General features: G+C 32.0%; 2 protein-coding genes across 3 annotated transcripts; one reads left to right on the top strand and one right to left on the bottom strand.

Annotated features, from left to right (window-relative positions):
• Nucleotides 1-941: 941 nt before the first annotated feature.
• LOC111707256 (fatty acid hydroxylase domain-containing protein 2) lies at nt 942-9996 on the top strand. The gene is made up of 16 exons (XM_023480325.1): nt 942-1052; nt 1282-1338; nt 3072-3160; nt 3685-3744; nt 3928-3956; nt 4083-4123; nt 4616-4669; nt 5071-5114; nt 5690-5740; nt 5838-5849; nt 6407-6508; nt 6989-7104; nt 7549-7664; nt 7818-7906; nt 8379-8432; nt 9969-9996. Exons 1-16 carry the CDS (start codon nt 972-974, stop codon nt 9994-9996), a joined length of 1023 nt encoding a protein of 340 aa, XP_023336093.1. The 5' UTR covers nt 942-971.
• On the bottom strand, nt 8785-21267 carry LOC111707261 (uncharacterized). Of its 2 annotated transcripts, XM_023480330.1 has the most exons (14): nt 20464-21267; nt 19993-20289; nt 19393-19462; nt 19140-19232; nt 18255-18338; nt 17915-18020; nt 16712-16794; nt 15365-15443; nt 12272-12304; nt 11892-11983; nt 11768-11836; nt 11282-11344; nt 9547-10204; nt 8785-9199 (listed from the first exon to the last, which is right to left on the bottom strand). In XM_023480330.1, the coding sequence occupies exons 1-13, from the start codon at nt 20537-20539 to the stop codon at nt 10171-10173; spliced, it is 1179 nt and encodes a 392-aa protein (XP_023336098.1). In that variant the 5' UTR covers nt 20540-21267; the 3' UTR covers nt 8785-9199; nt 9547-10170. The 2 variants fall into 2 exon arrangements, with proteins under 2 accessions (XP_023336098.1, XP_023336099.1); XM_023480331.1 differs by lacking the exon at nt 8785-9199 and having other exon boundaries at nt 9889-10204; nt 18255-18335.
• Between the last annotated feature and the right edge of the window lie 787 nt (nt 21268-22054).

The raw sequence follows: 22054 nt of genomic DNA, 5'->3' as shown, positions 1-22054 counted from the left end.
TGTTATAAGTAACATCTATGGTTTTCACGGGGTTTTAAGGCCCCAACGGCAAAATATAAATAAAAAATGTTATATCAATATGCATGCAAACTCAAATTTTCGGATGCAAATATTTGGGTCTGTCCTAGTGAACGATTTTTGGCCCCCCCCCCTCCTATCAATTTTGTACATGACGAAATTAGTAAATTAGTATTAATTTATTATAAATTAGGGTTAGGTTAGGTTAAGACACTTTCTGGGCCGAGCGCTGCGGCTAGGACAGGCTAGGGGCCCGAGCGCTGCGGCCACGGGTTAGGTTAGTTAAGACACTTTCTGGGCCGAGCGCTGCGGCCACGGGTTAGGTTAAGTCAAGACACTTCCTGTAAGACCCATGTACAAAATTGATAGGGGGGGGGGGATCCAAAAACCGTTCTCTAGGAAATTACCAAATATTTATAACTTCACAACTGTATAAACAAAATCGAAAATTAATTGATCTAGAAAAATGCTTAGTTTGAAATATCAAAGGAATATATAATTGACAAGGGCCCGGCGTACACAGGATTTTTTTTTCTCAGCACTCTTTGGGGCCTGAAACCCCCTGGAAACCGTAAACGGATCACAGGGGGACTGAGCATCCATTGCCCCCGCCCCCTAGTATACCATCATGGTCTTTGACAAGATTTAAAGATTTTAAAAGTTTAGCGTTTGGGACGATCTGATTTCACAGTGTTCATGGTACGTGTGATTTCACAGTGTTTGGGACGATCTGATTTCACAGTGTTTGATACGTGTGATTTCACAGTGTTTGGGACGATCTGATTTCACAGTGTTTGGTACGTGTGATTTCACAGTGTTTGGGACGATATGATTTCACAGTGTTGGTATGTGTGATTTCACAGTGTTCCTCAGCTGACTTTAAATCCTTTAAAGTGAAATCCACAAATAACTGAATTTACTTCAAGATTAAAAACTATATTTAGAGATTTACAATGAAAAGTAAAGTTGAAGATGAAGGAATGAAACCTTGTTTACAAAACAAAGAGAATCAAAACATTGAAAAGGCATCTGAGGTAAAACATATTTAAACATTTAAAAATTGTTTCCTGTAAAATGTAAATGGCACTAGACTTGTTTCTTCATTGTAAGTAGAATACAGCTTAAAATAATTGAAACTTTCTCAAATTTGTTTTGGAACTTTTTAAAATTTTGAAAAAAGTTATTCCCAACAATGTAAAACATGATCTGTACCTCAGTGGTTTTTTCTGTTTTGTTTTTGTTTTCCATTTTTTTCCTTTTTAGGATGATGAGGAACAGACTGATGGATTCCTGACAGCACCGAGCCTTTCTGCGCTTCAGGAAAAATTCACAAAATAAAATATATCTCAAAATATCAAAAATCATGTCAGATTTTAAAATCTTTTTCAGAATATTGAAGTCTGTTTTGTTTTCTTCTTTTGTACCATGATCTCAGTTTTTAATTTACTTTATAACACTAAATTTCACTGAAGGTTGGGTGTAGTTTTTGGGGACTGGTAAAAACGCTTTAAAATATTCAAGTTTTCTGGTTCTCACTGTATAATTTTGGAAATTTAAATCCATCTTTTGACAGAGAAAATAACAATAACTTTTAAAACAGACATTTTGTTTAATAAAATCCATCACAGATTATTGTGTTCCTCTAAAAACTAAAAAATAAATCTTTAAGTTCAAAAAAGACTCAAAAACGATACCCATCATCTCATATATATGTATGAGATACCCATCTCTACAAATCTTTTTAGCAATTTATTTTTGATTTAAATTTTTTTTAAGCAAAGTTCTCTGCAAACAAAACTCATCTTGCTGCTGCACATAAGCTACTTATTTATTCTCAAAGAAACTGAGTCTTTGTCAAAAACTCTGATTTTTATATCTTGACAACCAAATATCAATAGGTGTATTACCATTTAAGTTAAAAATGTGTATTACTATTTAAGTGCATGGCATCCCGGCATAACGTAATATTTAGTTTTTGGTAAAATTGCAGTTAACAAAGTACATTGTTCCCTTTGAATAAATTTTACATAATCTTATCTCCCTTGTTTAAATTGTGTATTTTAGGCGTAATAACTGATAAACAAAATCATAAACAAAACTTGAATAATAAAATACATACTGTACTCTTATACTGGGATTTTTCCTTTTCTCCTTGTTACCAACCGAAACTGTTGCTATCAAATAACTTTAACCAATCTTTTTGTTTTATATGTAAATAATCAAATTACTCCAGCAAATAATATAAAATTTCCCCATTTTTTCCACTCAACATTATGATTAACTGTAAAATAGTGACCAATGTACGCAAGAGTGAAAGCATGAGCCACCTTTTATGGTAAAATGCCAAAATCCACCTTGCATCAGTTATCAAGTTTTCTTTAAAAAAGGTAAAAAAGTTTAATAACTTTTTCTTCATAATTTTTAAACTCATTCAGATTTTTGCATTTTTTGTGTAAATTGTCCGAAAAAAAAATTGACAAAATGAATAAAAATGGGTATGAAAATAGTAATCTTGAAACACTGAGATCAGAAACTTGAAGATCGTAAAAATCCCTTGAAAATAAATTTAATTATAAGCAAAAACTTTTTTTTAGATGTTGTCTGAGTATCAAAACCAATTAGTTTGTAAGCCTTAAATCAAACACTTTTTAAAATATCGAAAATCAGATAAATGAACTCTAATCAGCGGTAATAATACAATAACAATAATAATAATAATACAAAAAATGAAAAATCTACCTTCTCCTATGATCTATTCTTTTTAAATCGCTTATTGGTATAGGAGTTTTGATTTTTTAAGTTTATCTTTTAATAAATGCAGTTGCCTCTAATTTGAAACTTTAAAGTTTGATCTGGTGCACAAAGGATCTTTCGTTGAAATATTTTCACCTTTAATGTAAGTTCATTTGACCTATTGGCGTAAAACATCTGTAAGGTTTGTTGATGCTTAAGACATTAAAGAAACTAAAACAAGTAAATCGACATTCCTGGAAAAGAATACGTTTTTTGTGAAACCTCAGTTTTCCCTCTTTTTCTGAATTTCCGGGTTGAAGGGAGCAGCAGTGAAGGCCCTGTTTGTAGTTGGTTCTATAGTTCTTGTTACAATATGTATTAGGAATTCATTAACATGGCACCTTGCCAGGTAATTTCTTAAGGGACTGTTCACGTTATTTTAAGCGAACCTTCAAATTTAGGAAGTGACATGTCCTATTCACAACTGTATCTGTTAAACCTGCGTTGCAATGAGAAAGATATCTTTTCTCTCTCTGTTCTTTCATTTTTATACCTTGTCTTTAGTTCATAATTCGGCAGAAAAAGAAATTGCAATTGAAAATTATAAATTTTCAGAAAGAAAAACAAGGATCACACCAAAATTTTCGCTTAGAAAAAGGTTGAATTGATACTGGATGGAAGCAGACATATACCTGAAGAGTCACTAAAAAACACGTCACCAACCACTCTCAGGATTTTTCTAAGTTTTTCGTCAAATTTGTAAAATGTAGGAGGGAAAATACAAGATGACTTCAACACACTTTTTTTGATATTATCAAATACCTTTTTTTTTGGGGGGGGGGGAGTTAATCTATGCAGGCGAGAGTATTGTTAACAGTTGGAGGAAACTTTTTCAAAAAAAATTCAGAAGAAATTTACCATTCATATTTTTAGGATTTGGGGAGGTTTCAGAGAGCATCTGTGGCAGAACCTTTGGGACAAACTGATTGACAGGGACCTATAGTTAATCATGAAAATTATGAAAATTACATTTTTTTAATTACAATATTAGTGTTGCTAAATGATACCAAAACCATGCAAAGTTAAAATAAAGAAAAATATTGTTAAAAAGATCAAATAATAGAAATTAGAAAATCTTGTTTTCATTTACTATGAATTAACTATTTTCTGATAAAGAACTGGCGACGACCCCTACACACTTTTCGGAAATTATAATTCAAATAACTTGACATTTAATTTTCAAAAGTAAAACATAATTCAATTTATTATTCTAAATCATTCTGCTAGAAAATAAAATAAGTATGATATCGCTAGAATTGTATATTTTTAAGTGTTTGGGACCTATATCTTAAACAATCTTGTATTCTGGTCGGTAAGTCAAATTTTTCTAACATAGGCTTCGCGCCCATCATCTATTTCATTTGTAAACATTTTGTCTTTTCGAATACATTGTAAAACAAAAGAGAAAAATTCGCGGATTTTATAAAAATTTCGTGGATTTTCAAAAAGCGAATTTTGTTAGAAGCAAATATTTAAAATTTGATCATTTATAAACCTTCACTGGGGTCACGCGAGGTCCCACAAAATTTTGGGCCCGGTCGGTTTAGCCGTTTTGACGTTTATTTGATACAAACAGACAGACAAGCAAAGTAGCTATATTGATATTTTCTTTATTAATTTGGTATATTTCACAGTAAAAAATGTATATGTAAGGGACTGTTTATTATAATTTAAATTGACCCGTCATTTAAAGAATTTAAACACTTTTAAACAGTCCTTTTAATGAAACGGTTGTAAACTTATGCAGCAAGAAAAAGGTCTAAATATATCCCACTCAGGAGAAAATACGACAATTTAATTTCAGGTTGGAAGTATTTACACATACTTTGATCTAAGTCTAGCACACAGGCAGTACAAGGTAATCAATTAGACGAAGCATTCCTTTTAAACGTGATTAAACGTCGTCTTTAGTTATTCTTGAATCAAAGCAATTTTCTGATCGACAACTTAAATTATATTTTAATTTGGATAAACAATCCCCATCTTTATTGTAAACAATTCCAATTTATTACGAGGCATCAAATAAATAAAGTTTAGAATTTTTCCAATGAAGAACTTTTATTAGCCTGTGGAAAAATAGCATTATTGAGTGAAAAGAAACCATCAAGAGATTGCAGAAAAATAAAAGGCTTTCCTTTCCCCCCCCCCCCCCTCCCACCCAATAAAAAATATTGGTTTGTTCTAATTATGAATTAATATCGTTGCGAATGTCCAATCAAGAAATATCATATTTATCAAAAAACTAAATTAATATTTTAGGTTCAGCCTGGAACCAATGAACCAATTGATATGAAGAAATTCTGGTAAATCTTTGAATAAAAAAAATCGCAAAAAAATAGTTATTACTGTAGGTTGCATACTCTTTGCAACCTTCGATTGTTTAAATATTCCATCAGAGACCGAATATAATGAAATTGACCTGCGTCTCAAATCTGCCAAAAACCGGTTTCAATTGAGCGCCGGCCTAAATCTTGAAACATTAAATACAATTTTAAGTGAAATCAACCATATTTGATTTTATAGCGAGTAATCAGTTCTCCAGTATACTTGTTGTATTTGCTTATTTTTAATTTGTCCACTCGGCTCAATCTGAGCTCGCTGTCCGTATAAACACCATTTTAATTTAAATAATTGGAGAAAATTCACCCATAGTTTACCCTCAGCAGTTGTTAAAATAAAAAATTAGCCATTTAAGGCAAAAAGCATGACGACTACTTCTTTTGTCGATCCCATCTGTGAAATTTGTTGAAAGGAACTGATAATCCTTATATGTTTGCAACCTGACCTTTTAGACCTTTGATGTTTAGAACTATAAATTCTGTTGGAGCAATATGTCAAAGTTTTATATTTTAAAAGCTTTAGAAAAGTTTAATTTTAGGAAACTGATACGTGACGTATTGTTCAACCAGGGAAAAAATAATCTGAAATAGTTGAAAAATAACAATTTGTTATGATGTTTTCAACCAAACAAGCAAGACAAATTCTATCAAGAAAAAGTACTTAACTATTAAAGTATTCTTAAGCAGTCGAGTGGAGAGGTATTCAGGATATCAGGTTATTCCAACATATTTATAATTTAAATATTTATATCTATATATATTATATATTTTAAAATGAATAGAATGATTAAAATCTATGGGGGACCAAATTTACTAAATTTGGGTCAGGTTGAGAGACGGTTCAAAAACGTTTATAAACGTTTTTTGTAGAATGCATTTTGATATCCATTTTAAGGGGTCCTTTTGAAATAAATAAGCGTTTTAGGTTTTAAATGAGAAAAGGCTTCTTAGATTTATTATATGGTTTAAGTTTCTAAACACCTGAAATACGTCAATATCGTGGTCGTGTTAAAGATATCGCCGATTTCTTAACTTAAAAAGTGTTCAATTACCAAAATTTCGTCCAATGTTTCTGTAGCAAGACATCTAAAAGTCACCTTAATAAAGAAAACAATATTAAAAATATCCAATTTCAAAAAGTAATTATGGATGCCTCGTTCATTTTTATTGGACAAAGCTTTGAAGGGTACCGCTGTGAATCAGACATGCCACTCTATAAAAACACTTTAAAACCAGAACTAACTGTATGTTTACAGGGTGCTTCCTGAATTCCATATAGTAGTATTGGAGCTCATAGGGTTCCTTCTTATTGAAGAAGTCCTTTTCTACTATATACACTGGGCACTTCACCATAAAAGGTATCTTTTTTTTATAGAACCTTACCATTCAACTGTAAAAAATGTTATAATCAAAAATATGCATTGTTCATTTTGTCTCAAAGTCGTCAAATTTAAATTGCATTTGGTGTCCACTTTCTTCCAAGTATGCCATGAATTGCATGTTAATCCCAAATCTAAAATCAGCCAAAATGTTGTTTCCATTTTCTTTATAATGGCTCTAAATCCGTCATTGTGTTAATAGCATTCTTAAAGAAATATATACGTCGTTGCTGCTTTATTTAGAGTCTTGTGGAAACAATTAAAATGTATAAAAATACTTTTAATTAATAAATAGATAATGAATATGTTTCTTTTTAGTAAACAAAAAGATTCTGAAACTGTAGTCTATTGCTTTTATTCTGGTTCAAAATAATTATTAAAATCTTTAAAAATTTTATTTTAACCCTTATTTAAAAAAAAATGTCATAATTGACTTTACTGATTAACCCCTGTTTTCAGTGTTTACAAGTATATTCATAAGAAGCATCATGAATGGACTGCAGCAGTTGCGTTCACATCTCTGTACTCGCATCCTCTAGAACACGTGCTTTCAAATCTACTTCCGGTTGCTTTAGGTAAACACTTTCAAATCTACTTCCGGTTGCTTTAGGTAAAAACTTTCAAATATACTTCCGGTTGCTCTAAGTAAAAACTTTTAAATCTACTTCCGGTTTTTAAAAAAACTGTCCATGTAATTTCTAGTGCCCCTACATTAAAATATGGACACACCTGATTCACAAAGGTACTTTAAACCCTTATCTGATCAACTATGTGGAAAATGTAATCGTTTTTCTAGATTGAAATTTGTTTGATTCTTATGATATTCTCCATTGTTTCTGTAGCAGAAAAGCGTGCTAAACTTTAGTAGAGAAGCCACAGTTAAAACATACAGTTATTAAAGAAATGAACAGGGATATTTCTTTCATTTTTAATCATGCACAGCGTTTAAGGCTACTGTTGTGAATCTGAAATGCCACAAGAGAGTCACTTTATAATATTAATTATCTTTATATTTTCAGGTCCTCTAATATTCGGATCCCATATATCTGTATTCTGGCTTTGGTTTAACCTGGCGCTTACAAATACTCTAAACTCCCATTCTGGATACCATCTGCCCTTCTTCCCATCAAACGAGGCAAAAATATTCACATTGCGTGACTTAAAGTTGTTTTATTTAGAATTGTTAGGAACTTAAAAAATTATATATATTCAAAAAAATCGAGTCTTTTCCACAACCTCATCGTACAAAAATTCAACGCTACGTGTGGAATATGTTTTTTACTTGTAGTCGCATGATTTCCATCATCTAAAGTTCACCCAATGCTACGGGGTTCTCGGTATACTGGATTATCTACATGGTACAGACTCAATGTTTAGGTTAGTTATATTTTAGCCATCTTATACCCATAGTAATACAATTTACAATTTACAACGATTCCATGTAAACCTTCAAGAAACAATATTTGAAACACCTATGTCCTTTTGAATTTAAAAGTTTACAAAAAGCAAGAAAAAAAATTCAAGTTTTATTGGATGGTCTCTCAGATAATAGATTGAAGGATACCATTGCAATAAACTATCTGCATTTTGTCAAATATTCCTTTTAGACTACCCTAAACTAGTTTTAGCGAAGAGTGAGACTATAGCTACAAATTAGCGCGTCACAGTTTATACATCTAAAAGCAAAGTATATATGAGTGTGTTATTATGTAAAACAAAAAGTCAATGGGTTGTGACACTTCACCGTCGACCCGGTCTCTGAATATCTGTGAATTGAAAATCACTTCTTTCACTCTTTCATCAAGTAGTATGCGCACAATAGCAGCAGGACAAACCATCATTATTTTAGAGAAAATATAGCGTACAAGAGACACATTATGGTGCTGGGAACCACCCCAATCAGGTTTCTATTTTTATATTTTCAGGATAAAAAGTATTTATTCTAAAATAGTATTTAATAAAATTCAACAATGGTGATATTTATATTATTTTATTATATATAGAGATCATTACCATAAAACCAATAAAACTTTGAAAAACTGTTCGTCATAAATTATGATTTGCAATGTGTTGATTAAAATGAAACACAGCCAATTGCACTGTAAACAGACCCATCTTACGAAATAAGTTTTTTTTAAGCATCTGGTTAAACTATTTAAGTTTAAATGTCATCTACCCATTTCAAAGTTTTACTGGTTCCACTGTATTGAGGATAATTTAAACAAACCCTGATTCACTTTTTTGTCAAATCTAGACACAATAATGTAGATTTATTCTTAAAGTGCACAAAAAATGTATAATAGAGTTTGTGAGATCACGTTAACATTTAACAGAATGACAATTCTTAATGTCATATATAATGTCTTACAAAGATACACCAGGAGCCAACCTTTATAGTTCGTACAACAGAGTACTGCACAAAATTTCTTGCAAAATTGAAACTTAACACGATTTCAATGATTGAGGATTGTTATAAAGTTTTGAATTTCTTATATTTAACTACATTGATGAATTTGTTTATCCCTAACGCAATATTGGAACTGGAGGAGCTCACAGGTAACACTATCGTATTTAACTACATTGATGAATTTGTTTCTCTCTAACGCAATATTGGAACTGGAGGAGCTCACAGGTAACACTATCGTATAAGTGCATTCTGTTTTAATTAAACTAAATCATAGAATGAATTAGAAGAGACCAAGGTATTAATGCAAGGAAAATTAATTGCGGTCGCGTGTACTCTGCGTACATATTGAAACCAGTTCTCTCTGGGCGTAATTTGTAAACAAGAATAGATGCATCAGTGTTCGTCTATTTGCGAGAAGGATTAAAGCATTTAATTTTGAAAATACACATAAAAATTCCTATGACTAGAATATTTCATTGATTATTTTTGTAAAAATGGATCCCATGTCAGGCTGTGACATCCGTCTTGTGTTTACTTTTCCGCCCAAAGACAATACACTGCAGTACAAAAAATGCGTACACCTCTGAAATAACTTTCCTTGCGTTAGTACCTTGCAAGAGACACAGCCTAGGTTTCTTTAAAGCAACAACTTGGACCTAGATATTCATATCAAAGGGAAATGTGACCCTGAATTCAAATAAGTGAACACTCCCTTTTAGATTATAATATGGGGAGAAAATTAAATAGTTAATCGGTTCTAAATGTAACATTAAGGAATGCCATTAAAATTCAATTCAACTGCATTATTTCACATTCTCCTTTTTGGTTTCAGTTTTGGATAATAAAGTTCTTAAAGAGACTGTTTGATTAAATTTAAAGTGACCCTCCATTTACAAAAATACATACTCGATTATCATAAATACCCTGTAGAACTCAGTCTGATAAAAACATGAAGATATTTTGTTTTTATTCCAGCTGAAAATTCATTATTTTAAATCTTTTCAGTTGTAATTTATCTCAAAAAATGAATAGGATATTTATGCAGTTGAGAGACATATAATCAAATTGACATATCTCAACACGTGTTGTTGCATAAATAAAGGTTTAAAGTGCAATGCTGCGAATCGGGCAAGCCAGTTTTAAATTGAAGGGTCACATCTGTTGACAGTACATTAAAATTCCCAAGTTGCAATGCATCATATAAATAAAATACTGATTTATCACAGTGATGAAGCTATTTATGCATCGAGGAAGCTTGTAGAATTTCCCTGAAATAAAAATAAATTATTTTTGTTTTTTCAAAAATTGAATTATCAACTCAAAAGTTTTCACTTTGATTCTTTATATTTCTTTTCTGAAATACGTGTTATCAACGTCCTGGAACAAATGATAGTATTATCTTTATATTAAAGGGAGTGTTCGCGAAAAATGAAAGGGGGTATAGGCTTAATGCGATAAAAAAGCGCTTTTGATCGCTACTAATCTAACTTCTATCTGTTGCGTCTATAAGGAGAAAATTGTTAAAGACGTCTCATACTGAATAACTTAGTGCCCATACAAATTCAGAAAATTGCAACGTACGACTAAGACCGTAAAAAATCAATTTAAATTCAAACAATCATTCAGATATTACAACCTTTAGTCATCGATTATCTTTCGCCACATTTTTAAATAGTTTATATTTTTTAATATTTATTAATTAATTTGTTTTAAATTTGATTATTTCCCTTGTCGCTTGCGCAATAATCTAAGAATGCCGCGCACCACTCACATTTCCCGAAATCAAAACGTTTTCTAGCTCTCATTTATTCCTAATCCCTAATTTCTCACAGCTGATTTCCATCCCAATCCCAACTTCCTCTTTAGTTTATATCCTTTCCAACTCCCAACCTTTTTTACCTACTCCCAATTGGTTCTATCTTATTCATATACCTTATTCCCAAACCAAGCCTAATCCCAATATCTTGAACATTAGTTGATTGGGATCCCAATAGTTTGGATTTTATGTAAAAGTTACGACACTATAAACTTTTTATACCATGCTTCATTTATCACAAATGACAATGGACAAGAAAATATGAATTTTAGAAGTATAAGAAAAAAATAAGCCTGTGTCAATATTTTGCGCAGTATTATGCTGCCTAGCTAAAGGGGTGTTTAGATCCCTTGAAACAAAAGTTATTAATATGTTTTCATGTTTTTTATTAGTATTATTTTTATTATTTTTTCAAAAACAAAAATCACAATCATGCATTTTTTTTACACGACATATGATTTGTAGCAGGACCAATCAAGTCATAAATGGCTGTCTTGTTTTGTGGGTAACCCTGTATATAATTGTTTACCTGTATTTCCTCTCAAGTTCTTCAATCCTGTCATCAGGATGAAAATGCCACCAATAACAGACACTTAACAGATTAATAAACTTATCAAATAATTAATAAATGGGCGCTACGACATTTGGCGGGTGTTATTTATATTTTGAGCCAAAAAAGTGTGATCAAGTGAAGTTGAGATAAATTATCCTAGAGAAAAAAAAAGAATATAGGATTAATTAACTAAATGTATAGCATAATTAAATCATTAAATCTTTTCAGAACTTACACAGTTCATTATACAAAGCAGAACAAAATCGGTCTTTTTAAATTAATAAATATGATTTTGTAACCGTAACTGTTGTAACACTGTAAATGTGTAATTAACATTCTAAAAGATTGCATGTAGAACTCAGAACTGGTACAAATTACACAACCTTTGCTACAATTCTAATAAAAAGATTAAATAAGGACGACCTCTCATTCCACTTTACAATAGTTGTTATGTTGCCTCACCTTAAATGTCGATTTTTATTGCAGTTATCCCAGATTCTACTTCCTTTCCAGCAACTTTCTTCATATTTTCTTTAATAATTTATTTTTAAATATTAAACTTAGTTTTTTTTTCTAAATCCTTTACCTCTCAGCGGCTACGGATAGATCAAGAGTTTTCCAGAGAGAGTTTTGACTGGGTAAACTGCAGAGGCCAGAGTTAAGGATTCCCCGACTCACCTTTAAAGTTTTTTTGGGGTTTTTTTGTATGCAAAACGACTTTATAATTTTCATTTTTTGTGGCACCCCAGGAAAGGTTTATTTCGGTTTGAAAAACAACGTTTAACTTCAAAAAAAAAAGATTTTTAGAAGATTTTGAAAATCCAATTATTAGTTTAGAAAAACCGCGAAATTCTTTATCCTGGCACGACTCTTGGCTCCACGCAAAAATTGGGCCTTTTCAACCGTTATGAACTGGACAGATAGAAAACTATATTTATATATATTTTTTAATAAATGTATACTTACTATTAGCTGGTCTATACCCCAACTGATAGAATCCTTTTGAATAAAACACCAATTTTATACTAAAAACAAATACACATGAGGCGTAAACTTTTAGCTGCTATAAGACCGCTGTCCGATGACTTAAATTAAACCCCCATGAGATGAAAATTTTAGAGAGAACGTTGAAAATGACACTTCTGAGTTTCCTTTTTTGGGTTTAAGTTTTGATATCAATAGAAGTATTTTATCCCATTCACGAAACCAGTTTTAATTCTTTGGGCTTAGCTAGGGAAGCAGAGAACCTGGCTGAGGCTGAGAGCGTTATAAACAAATTCGTTATTAAAAATTTGTAATCTTTGATTACATTCTTCGATCCTCTCTTTTATTACATTGAACATCTGGTTTCTTTATAATTTACAGTCTACAGTCTAAAGTCTACAGTCTACAATCTACAGTCTACAGTCTACAGTCTACAGTCTACAAACTACAGACTACATTCTACAATCTGCAGTCTACAGTCTACAGTCTACAGTCTACAGTCTACAGTCTGCAGTCTATAGTCTATAGTCTATAGTCTATAGTCTACAGTCTACAGTCTACAGTCTACAGTCTACAGTCTACAGTCTACAAACTACAGACTACATTCTACAATCTGCAGTCTACAGTCTACAGTCTACAGTCTATAGTCTATAGTCTATAGTCTATAGTCAACAGTCTACAGTCTACAGTCTACAGTCTACAATTTACAGTCTATAGTCTACAGTCTTCAGACTACAGTCTACAGTCTACAGATTACAGCCTACAGTTTACAGTCTACAGTCTACAGTCTACAGTCTACAGTCTACAGTCTACAGTCTACAGTCTACAATCTACAGTCTACAGTCTACAGTCTACAGTCTACAGTCTACAGTTTACAGTCTACAAACTACAGACTACAGTCTACAGTCTACAGTCTACAGTCTACAGTCTACAGTCTGCAGTCTATAGTCTATAGTCTATAGACTATAGTCTACAGTCTACAGTCTACAGTCTACAGTCTACAGACTAAAGTCTACAGTCTACAGTCTACAGTCTACAATCTACAGTCTACAGACTACAGACTACAGACTACAGACTACAGTCTACAGTCTGAAGTCTATAGTCTTCAGTCTACAGTCTACAGTCTACAGTCTACAGTCTATAGTCTACAGTCTACAGTTTACAGTCTACAGTCTACAGTCTACAGTCTACAGTCTACAGTCTACAGTCTACAGTCTACAGTCTACAGTCTACAGTCTACAGTCTACAGTCTACAGTCTACAGTCTACAGTCTACAGTCTACAGTCTACAGTCTACAGTCTACAGTCTACAGTCTACAGTCTACAGTCTACAGTCTACAGTCTACAGTCTACAGTCTACAGTCTACAGTCTACAGTCTACAGTCTACAGTCTACAGTCTACAGTCTACAGTCTACAGTCTACAGTCTACAGTCTACAGTCTACAGTCTACAATCTACAGTCTACAATCTACAGTCTTCAGACTACAGTCTAAAGTCTACAGTCTACAGTCTACAGTTTACTGTCTACAGTCTACAGACTACAGTCTACAGTTTACTGTCTACAGTCTACAGACTACAGTATGATACAGACACGCGACCAATTCAAAATGAGATGGGAATGAATGGGAACTTAAAAATGACGAAAGAAGTTAAGCTTATTCTTTCAAGTCTCCCAAGGAGATTATAATAGATCAACTTGATGTAAACTTTACAAAGAAACTTAATAACTATGTCAAACACTAATCTTTTAATCCCTACTTTTTACCAACCTTATGGTGTAAAAAATTCACTTTTAAAGGTCTTTGATATCAGATTTAAAAATTAATCTAGAATTAGTTTCCCCTCACCTCCAGTGAATAAAAGTTGCAAATAATGGTTGCCGGGGTTTTCTATTTTTACGTAGGACATACTTGAAGAATCTCAAAAATCATTCCCAAGGATATTTTCGGAGGAAAATATTTTTCATTTAAATTTCTGTTTTGAAAACTATCTTTGGGGCTGAAAAAAAAATTTAGAATTTTTTAAAAATTATATTTACTTAGTGAACACTCCCCTGAGCCGAAAATATCATTAAAATAAAAATAATATTAAAGAAACCAGAACTTAAAATCAAAAAAGCTTTCCAAGTAAAACAATTTTATATAATTACATCTATAAAGTTTTCTAACCCCACAAGCATGCAACTTTTGTTCCCAAAACCTGGTTCATATTGATACTTTCTTTAGTACTGTACTTGTATACTTTACTAAAGTATACCCTATAGGATATTAGAATTCTTTTTTAGGGTCGGAAACTTAAGGCACAAAACAGGATTTACAGAATCTAAAACAGGATACATAGTGTCCAAAACAGGATATACATAATCCAAAACAGGATATACAGAATCTAAAACAGGATATACAGAATCTAAAACAGGATATATAGTATCTAAAACAGGATATACAGAATCTAAAACAGGATATACGAATCTAAAACAGGATAAACAGAATCTAATACAGGATATACAGAATCCAAAACAGAATATGCAGAATCCAAAGCAGGATATATAGCATCCAACACAGGATGTACAGTATCCAAAAAGGATATAAAGAATCCAAAAACAGGATATATCCTATTCAAAACATCCCTTGATCTCGATTTCCGCTCTGGGCACTTTTATTTAAGGATAACTGCGTAACATTTTCATTTCAATTTTTTCTCTCCTGATCAAAGCTCCCTTCAACTAGGCACGATTGCCATGCGGGCTATCAAATTAATATTAAATTAATCTGTAGATTAACATTTAATCAAGATCAAGCTTTGATCTTGATATCCACAATACAAGAGTTTCCAGCTCAGAATTGAGTTCTTTTTGGTAATTTAAGTTATATGAAAGTCTAAGAAACTTATTGATCGCAGAGAACTATTACTTTCTTATCCCAATATCTTTGCGCCTGATGGTTTAAACATTTGAATTTTTAAACTTTGACTATTTGACAAAATTCATAATTTGAAATATCAAAGGTTCAAAAGAACAGGTTGCAAAGATATTGAGATTTAAATATTATATTAATTTTATTATTTAATTGGTATTTTCCTCGGTTTTTCTAAATTCATACTGTTTGGACATTACATTTAGATCTGCAGGGTTTCCCAGTATATCTCTCCAAATTAAACTAAAAGATGAGATATTTAGTTTAAATCTCCTAGGTTCCCAGTATATCTCTCCATATTAAACTAAAAAATGAGATATTTAGTTTAAATCTCCTAGGTTCCCAGTATATCTCTCCAAATTAAACTAAAAGATGAGATATTTAGTTTAAATCTCCTAGGTTCCCAGTATATCTCTCCAAATTAAACTAAAAAATGAGATATTTAGTTTAAATCTCCTAGGTTCCCAGTATATCTCTCCAAATTAAACTAAAAGATGAGATATTTAGTTTAAATCTCCTGTATATCTCTCTAACTTAAACCAAAAAAATGAGATATTTAGTTTAAATCTCCTGTATATTTCTCCAAATTAAACTAAAAAAATGAGATATTTAGTTTAAATCTCCTGTATATTTCTCCAATTAAACTAAAAATTAGACATTTAGTTTAAATCTCCTGTATATCTCTCCAAATTAAACTAAAAGATAAGATATTTAGTCTAAATCTCCTGGCTCCTAGTGTATTTCTCCAAATTAAACTAAAAAATGAGATATTTATTTTAAATCTCCTGTTTATCTCTCAAAAATTAAACTAAAAAATAAGATATATAGCTTGAATCTCCTGGGTTCCAAGTATATCTCTCCAAATTAAACTAAAAAATGAGATATATAGTTTAAATCTCCTGGATTCCCAATATATCTCTCCATATTAAACTAAAAGATGAGATATTTAGTTTAAATATTCTAGGTTCCCAGTATATCTCTCCAAATTAGACTAAAAGATGAGATATTTAGTTTAAATATCCTAGGTTCCCAGTATATCTTTCCAAATTAAACTAAAAAATGAGATATTTCATTTAAATCTCCTGGGTTCCCAGTATATCTCTCCAAATTAAACTAAAAAAAGAGACATTTGGCTTAGATCTCCTCAGAGTTCCCATGTATAAAAAAAACTTTAAAAAAATATTAAAAATAAATAAAATATTCAATTTCCTAAAGCAGGACTAATGATTTAAAATAAACATGTTAAAAAGTACTAGTGAATTTCTTTCAATATTAGAATATGATTTCAAATATTTTGTTTTCAAATGGAGGTTTGATTTAAAAAATAGGAGATTCGATTTATAAAATAAAGGTTTGCTTGTAAAATTGATATGATTTAAAGGTTTTATTGTAAAATTGATATGATTTAAAGGTTTTATTGTAAAATTGATATGATTTAAAGATTTTATTGTAAAATTGATATGATTTAAAGATTTTATTGTAAAATTGATATGATCTAAAAGTTTGTTAACCTGGTTGCTGCGATAAAACTCATTGCAAAGGTGTATCCGAATTCTACTGTATATGCATGCTGCCAAATCCAAACTGTCTTCGGCTAAGAAAAAGTAGAAGTGGCCAAATTCTTTTGGATTCATTTGAGACATATAAAACTTTTTAAAGATCTGTAAATCCTGAGTTTGAGCGCAAAGTCGACGTTTAAAATCGTACTTTTGGGTGAATACGTTTTCAGAAGTAAACAAATTCTACAGTAAACTCATTAGTTGTTTAGGAACAGGTTGAGAAAATAAAAATTAACTCTTATCATCGAAAATAAGTAATCATATTCAGTTATTGGTTTCTATTTTCTCATTATTCACAAAGATTTTCTGCAGATTTTCTGGAATTATTACTGAAAAGACGACATTTGAAGAATTTGTAGAAAACTGCGAATAAATTCATAGAAAATGAGAAAATGATGAATAGGAAAAAAATTGATTCTATCATTGATTTATTGAAAAATTTCTTTTGAGAACTATGTTCCTAACCATTCAATTAGTTTACTGTATAATTTTTTTTGCTTTATTTTTCGTCGTCGTTTTTTTTAAATCTAAAAAACCGATTCTGAAAATGTACCCACCCAAATTCACGGTTTTGAACGTCGATTATGCACTCAAACTCAGCTCAGTAGTTATACATCGTGGAAAAGTTTAATATTTCTTAAATGAACCCTAGAGAATTCGTCCACAACACTGCATACTCAGTTTAACTACCTTACTTAGCCGGCCTGTCCCTTTAAGTGACTACGACTTTGATAGACAAACAAGTTTTAAATTATCATTTATCTCTAAGCCGTCACTCAATTTTTCATGATCATGGGGATACCCTATGTCAGTGACACATTTAATTATTGAAGATTTGATCATAATAAAAACACTTGAGGATAAATTTAATTGGAAAGGAACGAGGGAACTATGTGTGGATGGTAACATACTCTTTTTTCAAAATAGGGAAAGATCTAATGACGATTTTTGTTTTAACTTAAAATAGGTAAATATGTAAAAAAAATGTTCATATTTTAAACTATGAATTCTGCTACATCAAAATAGTTTCCGATAGTTAGTAAAAGGTTGTTCAGATTAAATGTTCAAGTCCTTGTTGACCAGATTTCTTATTGTTTAAATAGTCTAAATGTTTTAATAATAAGGAATTGATAATTCTGAAATACTTTCCTGTACCTGGTTAAGAGGTTCTAGTATACCAGGGGTTTCAATAAAAGCATCAACATCAGCTGTTACTATAATATCAGTCGGTGCTACTATATCAAGCTTATAGGCTAACATCCTGAACAAGAGATTTTACCTGTACCTGTACCTGTACCTTTACCTGTACCTGTACCTGTACCTGTACCTGTACCTGTACCTGTACCTGTACCTGTACCTGTACCTGTACCTGTACCTGTACCTGTACCTGTACCTGTACCTGTACCTGTACCTGTATTTGAACCTGTACCTGTACCTTTACGTGTACCTGTACCTGTACCTGTACCTGTACCTGCACCTGTACCTGTACCTGTACCTTGTCAGCTGCGAGGAAAGTACACATGGTAGTTGGTTAGTTTTGTTGAAGTACACCAAAGCTCCTTTATCCTCTAGATTTCTTCTGAACAAAAAATAAAGACTTCCACTGATAAACCTGGAAGTCCGGACCTGATATGGATAAATAGGAGTTACGCCCCTATATGCCAAAAAATTCGCGCTCGCTAAATTTATTTATGTTTCCAGCCAATCTGATCAGGCTCTATTTTAAAAATCTCAACTCTGGAAACAACTAAAATATTTTTCGATGTGACAAGAGCTTGAAATGTACGACTGAACCTACTACATGTACGTTGAGAGATTTCATGGATATAGTTTGTGAACAGTAAATTTGAAGTATAGTAAGCACATGCAGACATGGTTCCAGAATAGGAAATCTGAAGAATAGAAAGCACATGCAGATATGGTTCCAGAATAGGAAATCTGAAGTATAGTAAGCACAAGCAGATATGGTTCCAAAATAGGAAATTTGAAGTATGATAAGCAGATACGGTTCCAGAATAGGAAATCTGAACTATGATAAGCAGATACGGTTCCAGAATAGGAAATCTGAACCATGGTATGCAGATTTTGTTTTAGAACAGGAAATCTGAACTATAGTGAGCAGATATGGTCCCAGAATAAGAAATCTGAACTATAGTATGCAGATATGGTTCCAGAATAGGAAATCTGAACTATAGAAAGCAGATATGGTTCCAGAACAGGAAATCTGAACTATAGTAAGCAGATATGGCTCCAGAATAGGAAATCTGATTTTTGGTAAGCAGATATGGTTCCAGAACAGGAAATCTGAACTAGTATACTGATAACCCGTATTTATGGATCCAGAATAGAAAATCTGAACTTTAGTAAAAATACTAATAACCTGTATTTTAGTAGTTCAGCAGATATGGTTCCAGAATAGGAAATCTGAACTATAGGCTGAGCTTTAGTTAACCTAGACCATAGAGACACAGACCTATGAAATACAGTATATTAAAAAAGAAATGTAGATAATAAATGTCATAAATATCAAAACTGCCATATAATTGTCAGTATCAGTTTAAATTGTCATAATTTTCAAACTTGTCACAAACATTCATAATTGTCATAAATCTCATATTTGTCATGGAGTTCACCTGAGTGCTGCTTCGGAGTAAGGGAATTCCTTTTTTCCGTGAACTTGTGCATTCTGCCCCCAACATAGACCTAGACAAACACAGACTGTACAGATAGGACAGTTTAATAAACATACCCCTAGAGAACCAAAGATAAAACAGACAGTACAGTTTTATAGGATAGTTAAATATTCGTTTTTCATTATCCAGACAACCACAGTTTGTAGAGAAAGGACAGTTTAATACGAATATGATACAGGAACTTTTTAATGATTTGGAGTTAAGCCGGAAACATAAACTTCTTAACCTTAAATGGGGTCAAAACTTTGTGTTGAGTCTTGAATGCTTGATCCCTTTATTACAATTATCCCTGCAGGGTCTACCCACAACGTGATATCAAAAGAATCGATATTTGACTTCTTAACCCTTTAATTTGCTGATTAGGTTTTTAAACATTGAAATGTGAAATTTGACCAATAAAACTGGTTGGAGTTAGCTTGTTCCCTGAATACTTAAAAGTTCCCGGCTTTGGTCGGAATTAGATTTAAAATGCGTTGGCCAATAAATATTTCGATATGAATTGTGAATGCTAAATTATGAAATTTTCCGTTTCATAATTACCCATAGATATCCAGATTCTGGCTACGGTAGGTTCAGTTCTGAAACCAGGAGCAGAAGAATTGTCAGACAGTTTACCTCCCGGATCTTTAGATAGTCTACCATCCGGATCCTCAGAGAGTTCACCACTTGGATATTCAGAAAGTTTACTACTCGGATCTTCCAATTGTCTGCTACCCGGATTCTGAGATAGTCTACTAACCGGATCTTCAGATAGTCTAATAATCGGATCTAGAGGTATATGTCTACCACCGGGAGTAGGGGCATCTTCAGACTGTCTTTCAGGAAAATTAGATTTATCTGAAGAAGAAAAATTGGTTTCTGCAGTTTTTAAAAGACACATCACTAGAATGAAAGGGCAGCAAATTCAATTGAAAATTAAGTGGGTCTTCTTTCGTGGCCAGGACACTCTTTGAAAAATGAGTCAATTAAATTAACGTTAATGAGTCCTTCAAGGTGTTTAATTCTACCAACCTAACAGGAAGTAAACCAGAAATACAGTGATGCAAACACCCAGGGCAGGAAATACAGATTTCTTGTTAATCAACATCTTGAAATTTGAAGACAGGAATCAGGGCAGGAAGGGACTAGATTTGAGGACAAGAATGCCTGAAGGCAGCATACCATTTCATTTATCTGAAATTTTTACGTTTTTTTAATTATTGTCTTTTATATTTATACCTGAATCTTTTGAGAAACCATGTAATAATTTGTAGTAAATTTGTTTGCAGAATTATCATATAAAGTATCTTCTCACTGTATTATTAGTTGGGTTTAACACTGGATTTTAAACACAAGAGGTCTATGATGGTATAATGGTCAAAATGTTCTACACGACGTTGATGAAAAATTCACTAAACCGTTTCTGTCACAAAGTTTTGATTTCTATGCGTATCTTTTATATCTCTGAATTCTCTAAAACACTAAACGTTGCTATAAACCAGCGAGAGGTGTGAAGCGCACTGAGTTGGTAGTTTACTCGTACAAATCACCAATACTTTGCGTGCGTGCGTATAACACGAACTGGATTGCCCGCGTCACCTGCTATACTGTACTGCGCGCTGAATAATCAAATTTTCTCTCGCGCAACAACTAATTATATTAACTACCTGTGGATTTCATTCAATACATATGTTACGAACATTGTCCGCGAATGGCTCCATTGAAACGCTTATTTACAATGTGTTCTCTTATACAGCTTTTATTATGATTAAATATAAAAACCAGACTTATCTTTCTCGGACAGGGTGTCCCAATAAACATGGGAATTCAGTGACGAATTCGGTATCGTCTTTTCAAATAATTCTTTGATTTAGTATAGTGATACCTACTGAGAAAGCTGTAATCTGTAAGAGTTTCGTCTGCTATGTTCAAAATTTGTTTGTTTATGTTTTGACTGCATACAGTTGTACTTAGTAAAATAAGAAAATTGCAGTATACAAACAGAGTAAACTTGGCCGTCTTCCCTGTTCATCTTGCGGAGACATAATAGACTCATCTTTAAGTCTTTTACCCTTTTCATAAAATAAACTCTAGCAGACATAATTATATTATGGCTTTTGAAATTAGGTATTACAATGCTAATTCATAACAAAGACGATATCAAATTTGTCACTGAATTCCCATGTTTTTTGGGACACCCTGTAACATCATGCTAACCATTTGAGCTACAGACCTTAACTATACATTTTCAAAAACCCAGAAAAATGTAAACAAAAAATATGAATTGCATCCCGAAATTTCTCCACTTTTGTTACCTGGATTGTGGGATTTTTAGAGATTTTTTGAAAAAAACGATTGATTTTTTCGGAGTCAACATTTCCATAATTTCATAAAATTTAAATTTTTACGGAAAATCATTTAGATATTGAAAACGCTTAATTTTTCAATAAAACTTCTCCACAATTTAAGAAATCAATCTGAAGTATATTTTTTTCAATCCTAACTCTTATAATTAAAGAGCATTTGTGTAAAACAAAAAGGTTTTGAATATCTAATATCTAATAAAATAAGTTCTTATACTTGTGCATGAAATCAAAACTATAAGCTCCGAGGTCACAACTCG

The sequence above is a fragment of the Eurytemora carolleeae genome, unplaced genomic scaffold (genome assembly GCF_000591075.1).
Source record: "Eurytemora carolleeae unplaced genomic scaffold, Eaff_2.0 scaffold737, whole genome shotgun sequence".
In the NCBI taxonomy this organism is placed as follows: Eukaryota; Metazoa; Arthropoda; class Copepoda; order Calanoida; family Temoridae; genus Eurytemora; species Eurytemora carolleeae.
The sequence above is the reverse complement of the archived record's forward strand: the minus strand, read 5'-3'. Positions and strand labels throughout refer to the sequence as shown.

Bases quoted from the DNA above. Each gene is read 5' to 3' on its own strand.
- LOC111707261 (XM_023480330.1), bottom strand. From the start codon at position 20,539: ATGTTGATTAACAAGAAATCTGTATTTCCTGCCCTGGGTGTTTGCATC. The intron at 19,463-19,992 runs GTAATTATGAAA...GTGTTTGTCTAG, and splicing joins CAGAATCTGGATATCTATGG to GTCTATGTTGGGGGCAGAAT. The intron at 18,339-19,139 runs GTTATTAGTATT...TTTTTTGTTCAG, and splicing joins GCTGAACTACTAAAATACAG to AAGAAATCTAGAGGATAAAG.
- LOC111707256 (XM_023480325.1), top strand. From the start codon at position 972: ATGAAAAGTAAAGTTGAAGATGAAGGAATGAAACCTTGTTTACAAAAC. The intron at 1,339-3,071 runs GAAAAATTCACA...TCCGGGTTGAAG, and splicing joins CGAGCCTTTCTGCGCTTCAG to GGAGCAGCAGTGAAGGCCCT. The intron at 7,907-8,378 runs GTTAGTTATATT...TCATTATTTTAG, and splicing joins GGTACAGACTCAATGTTTAG to AGAAAATATAGCGTACAAGA.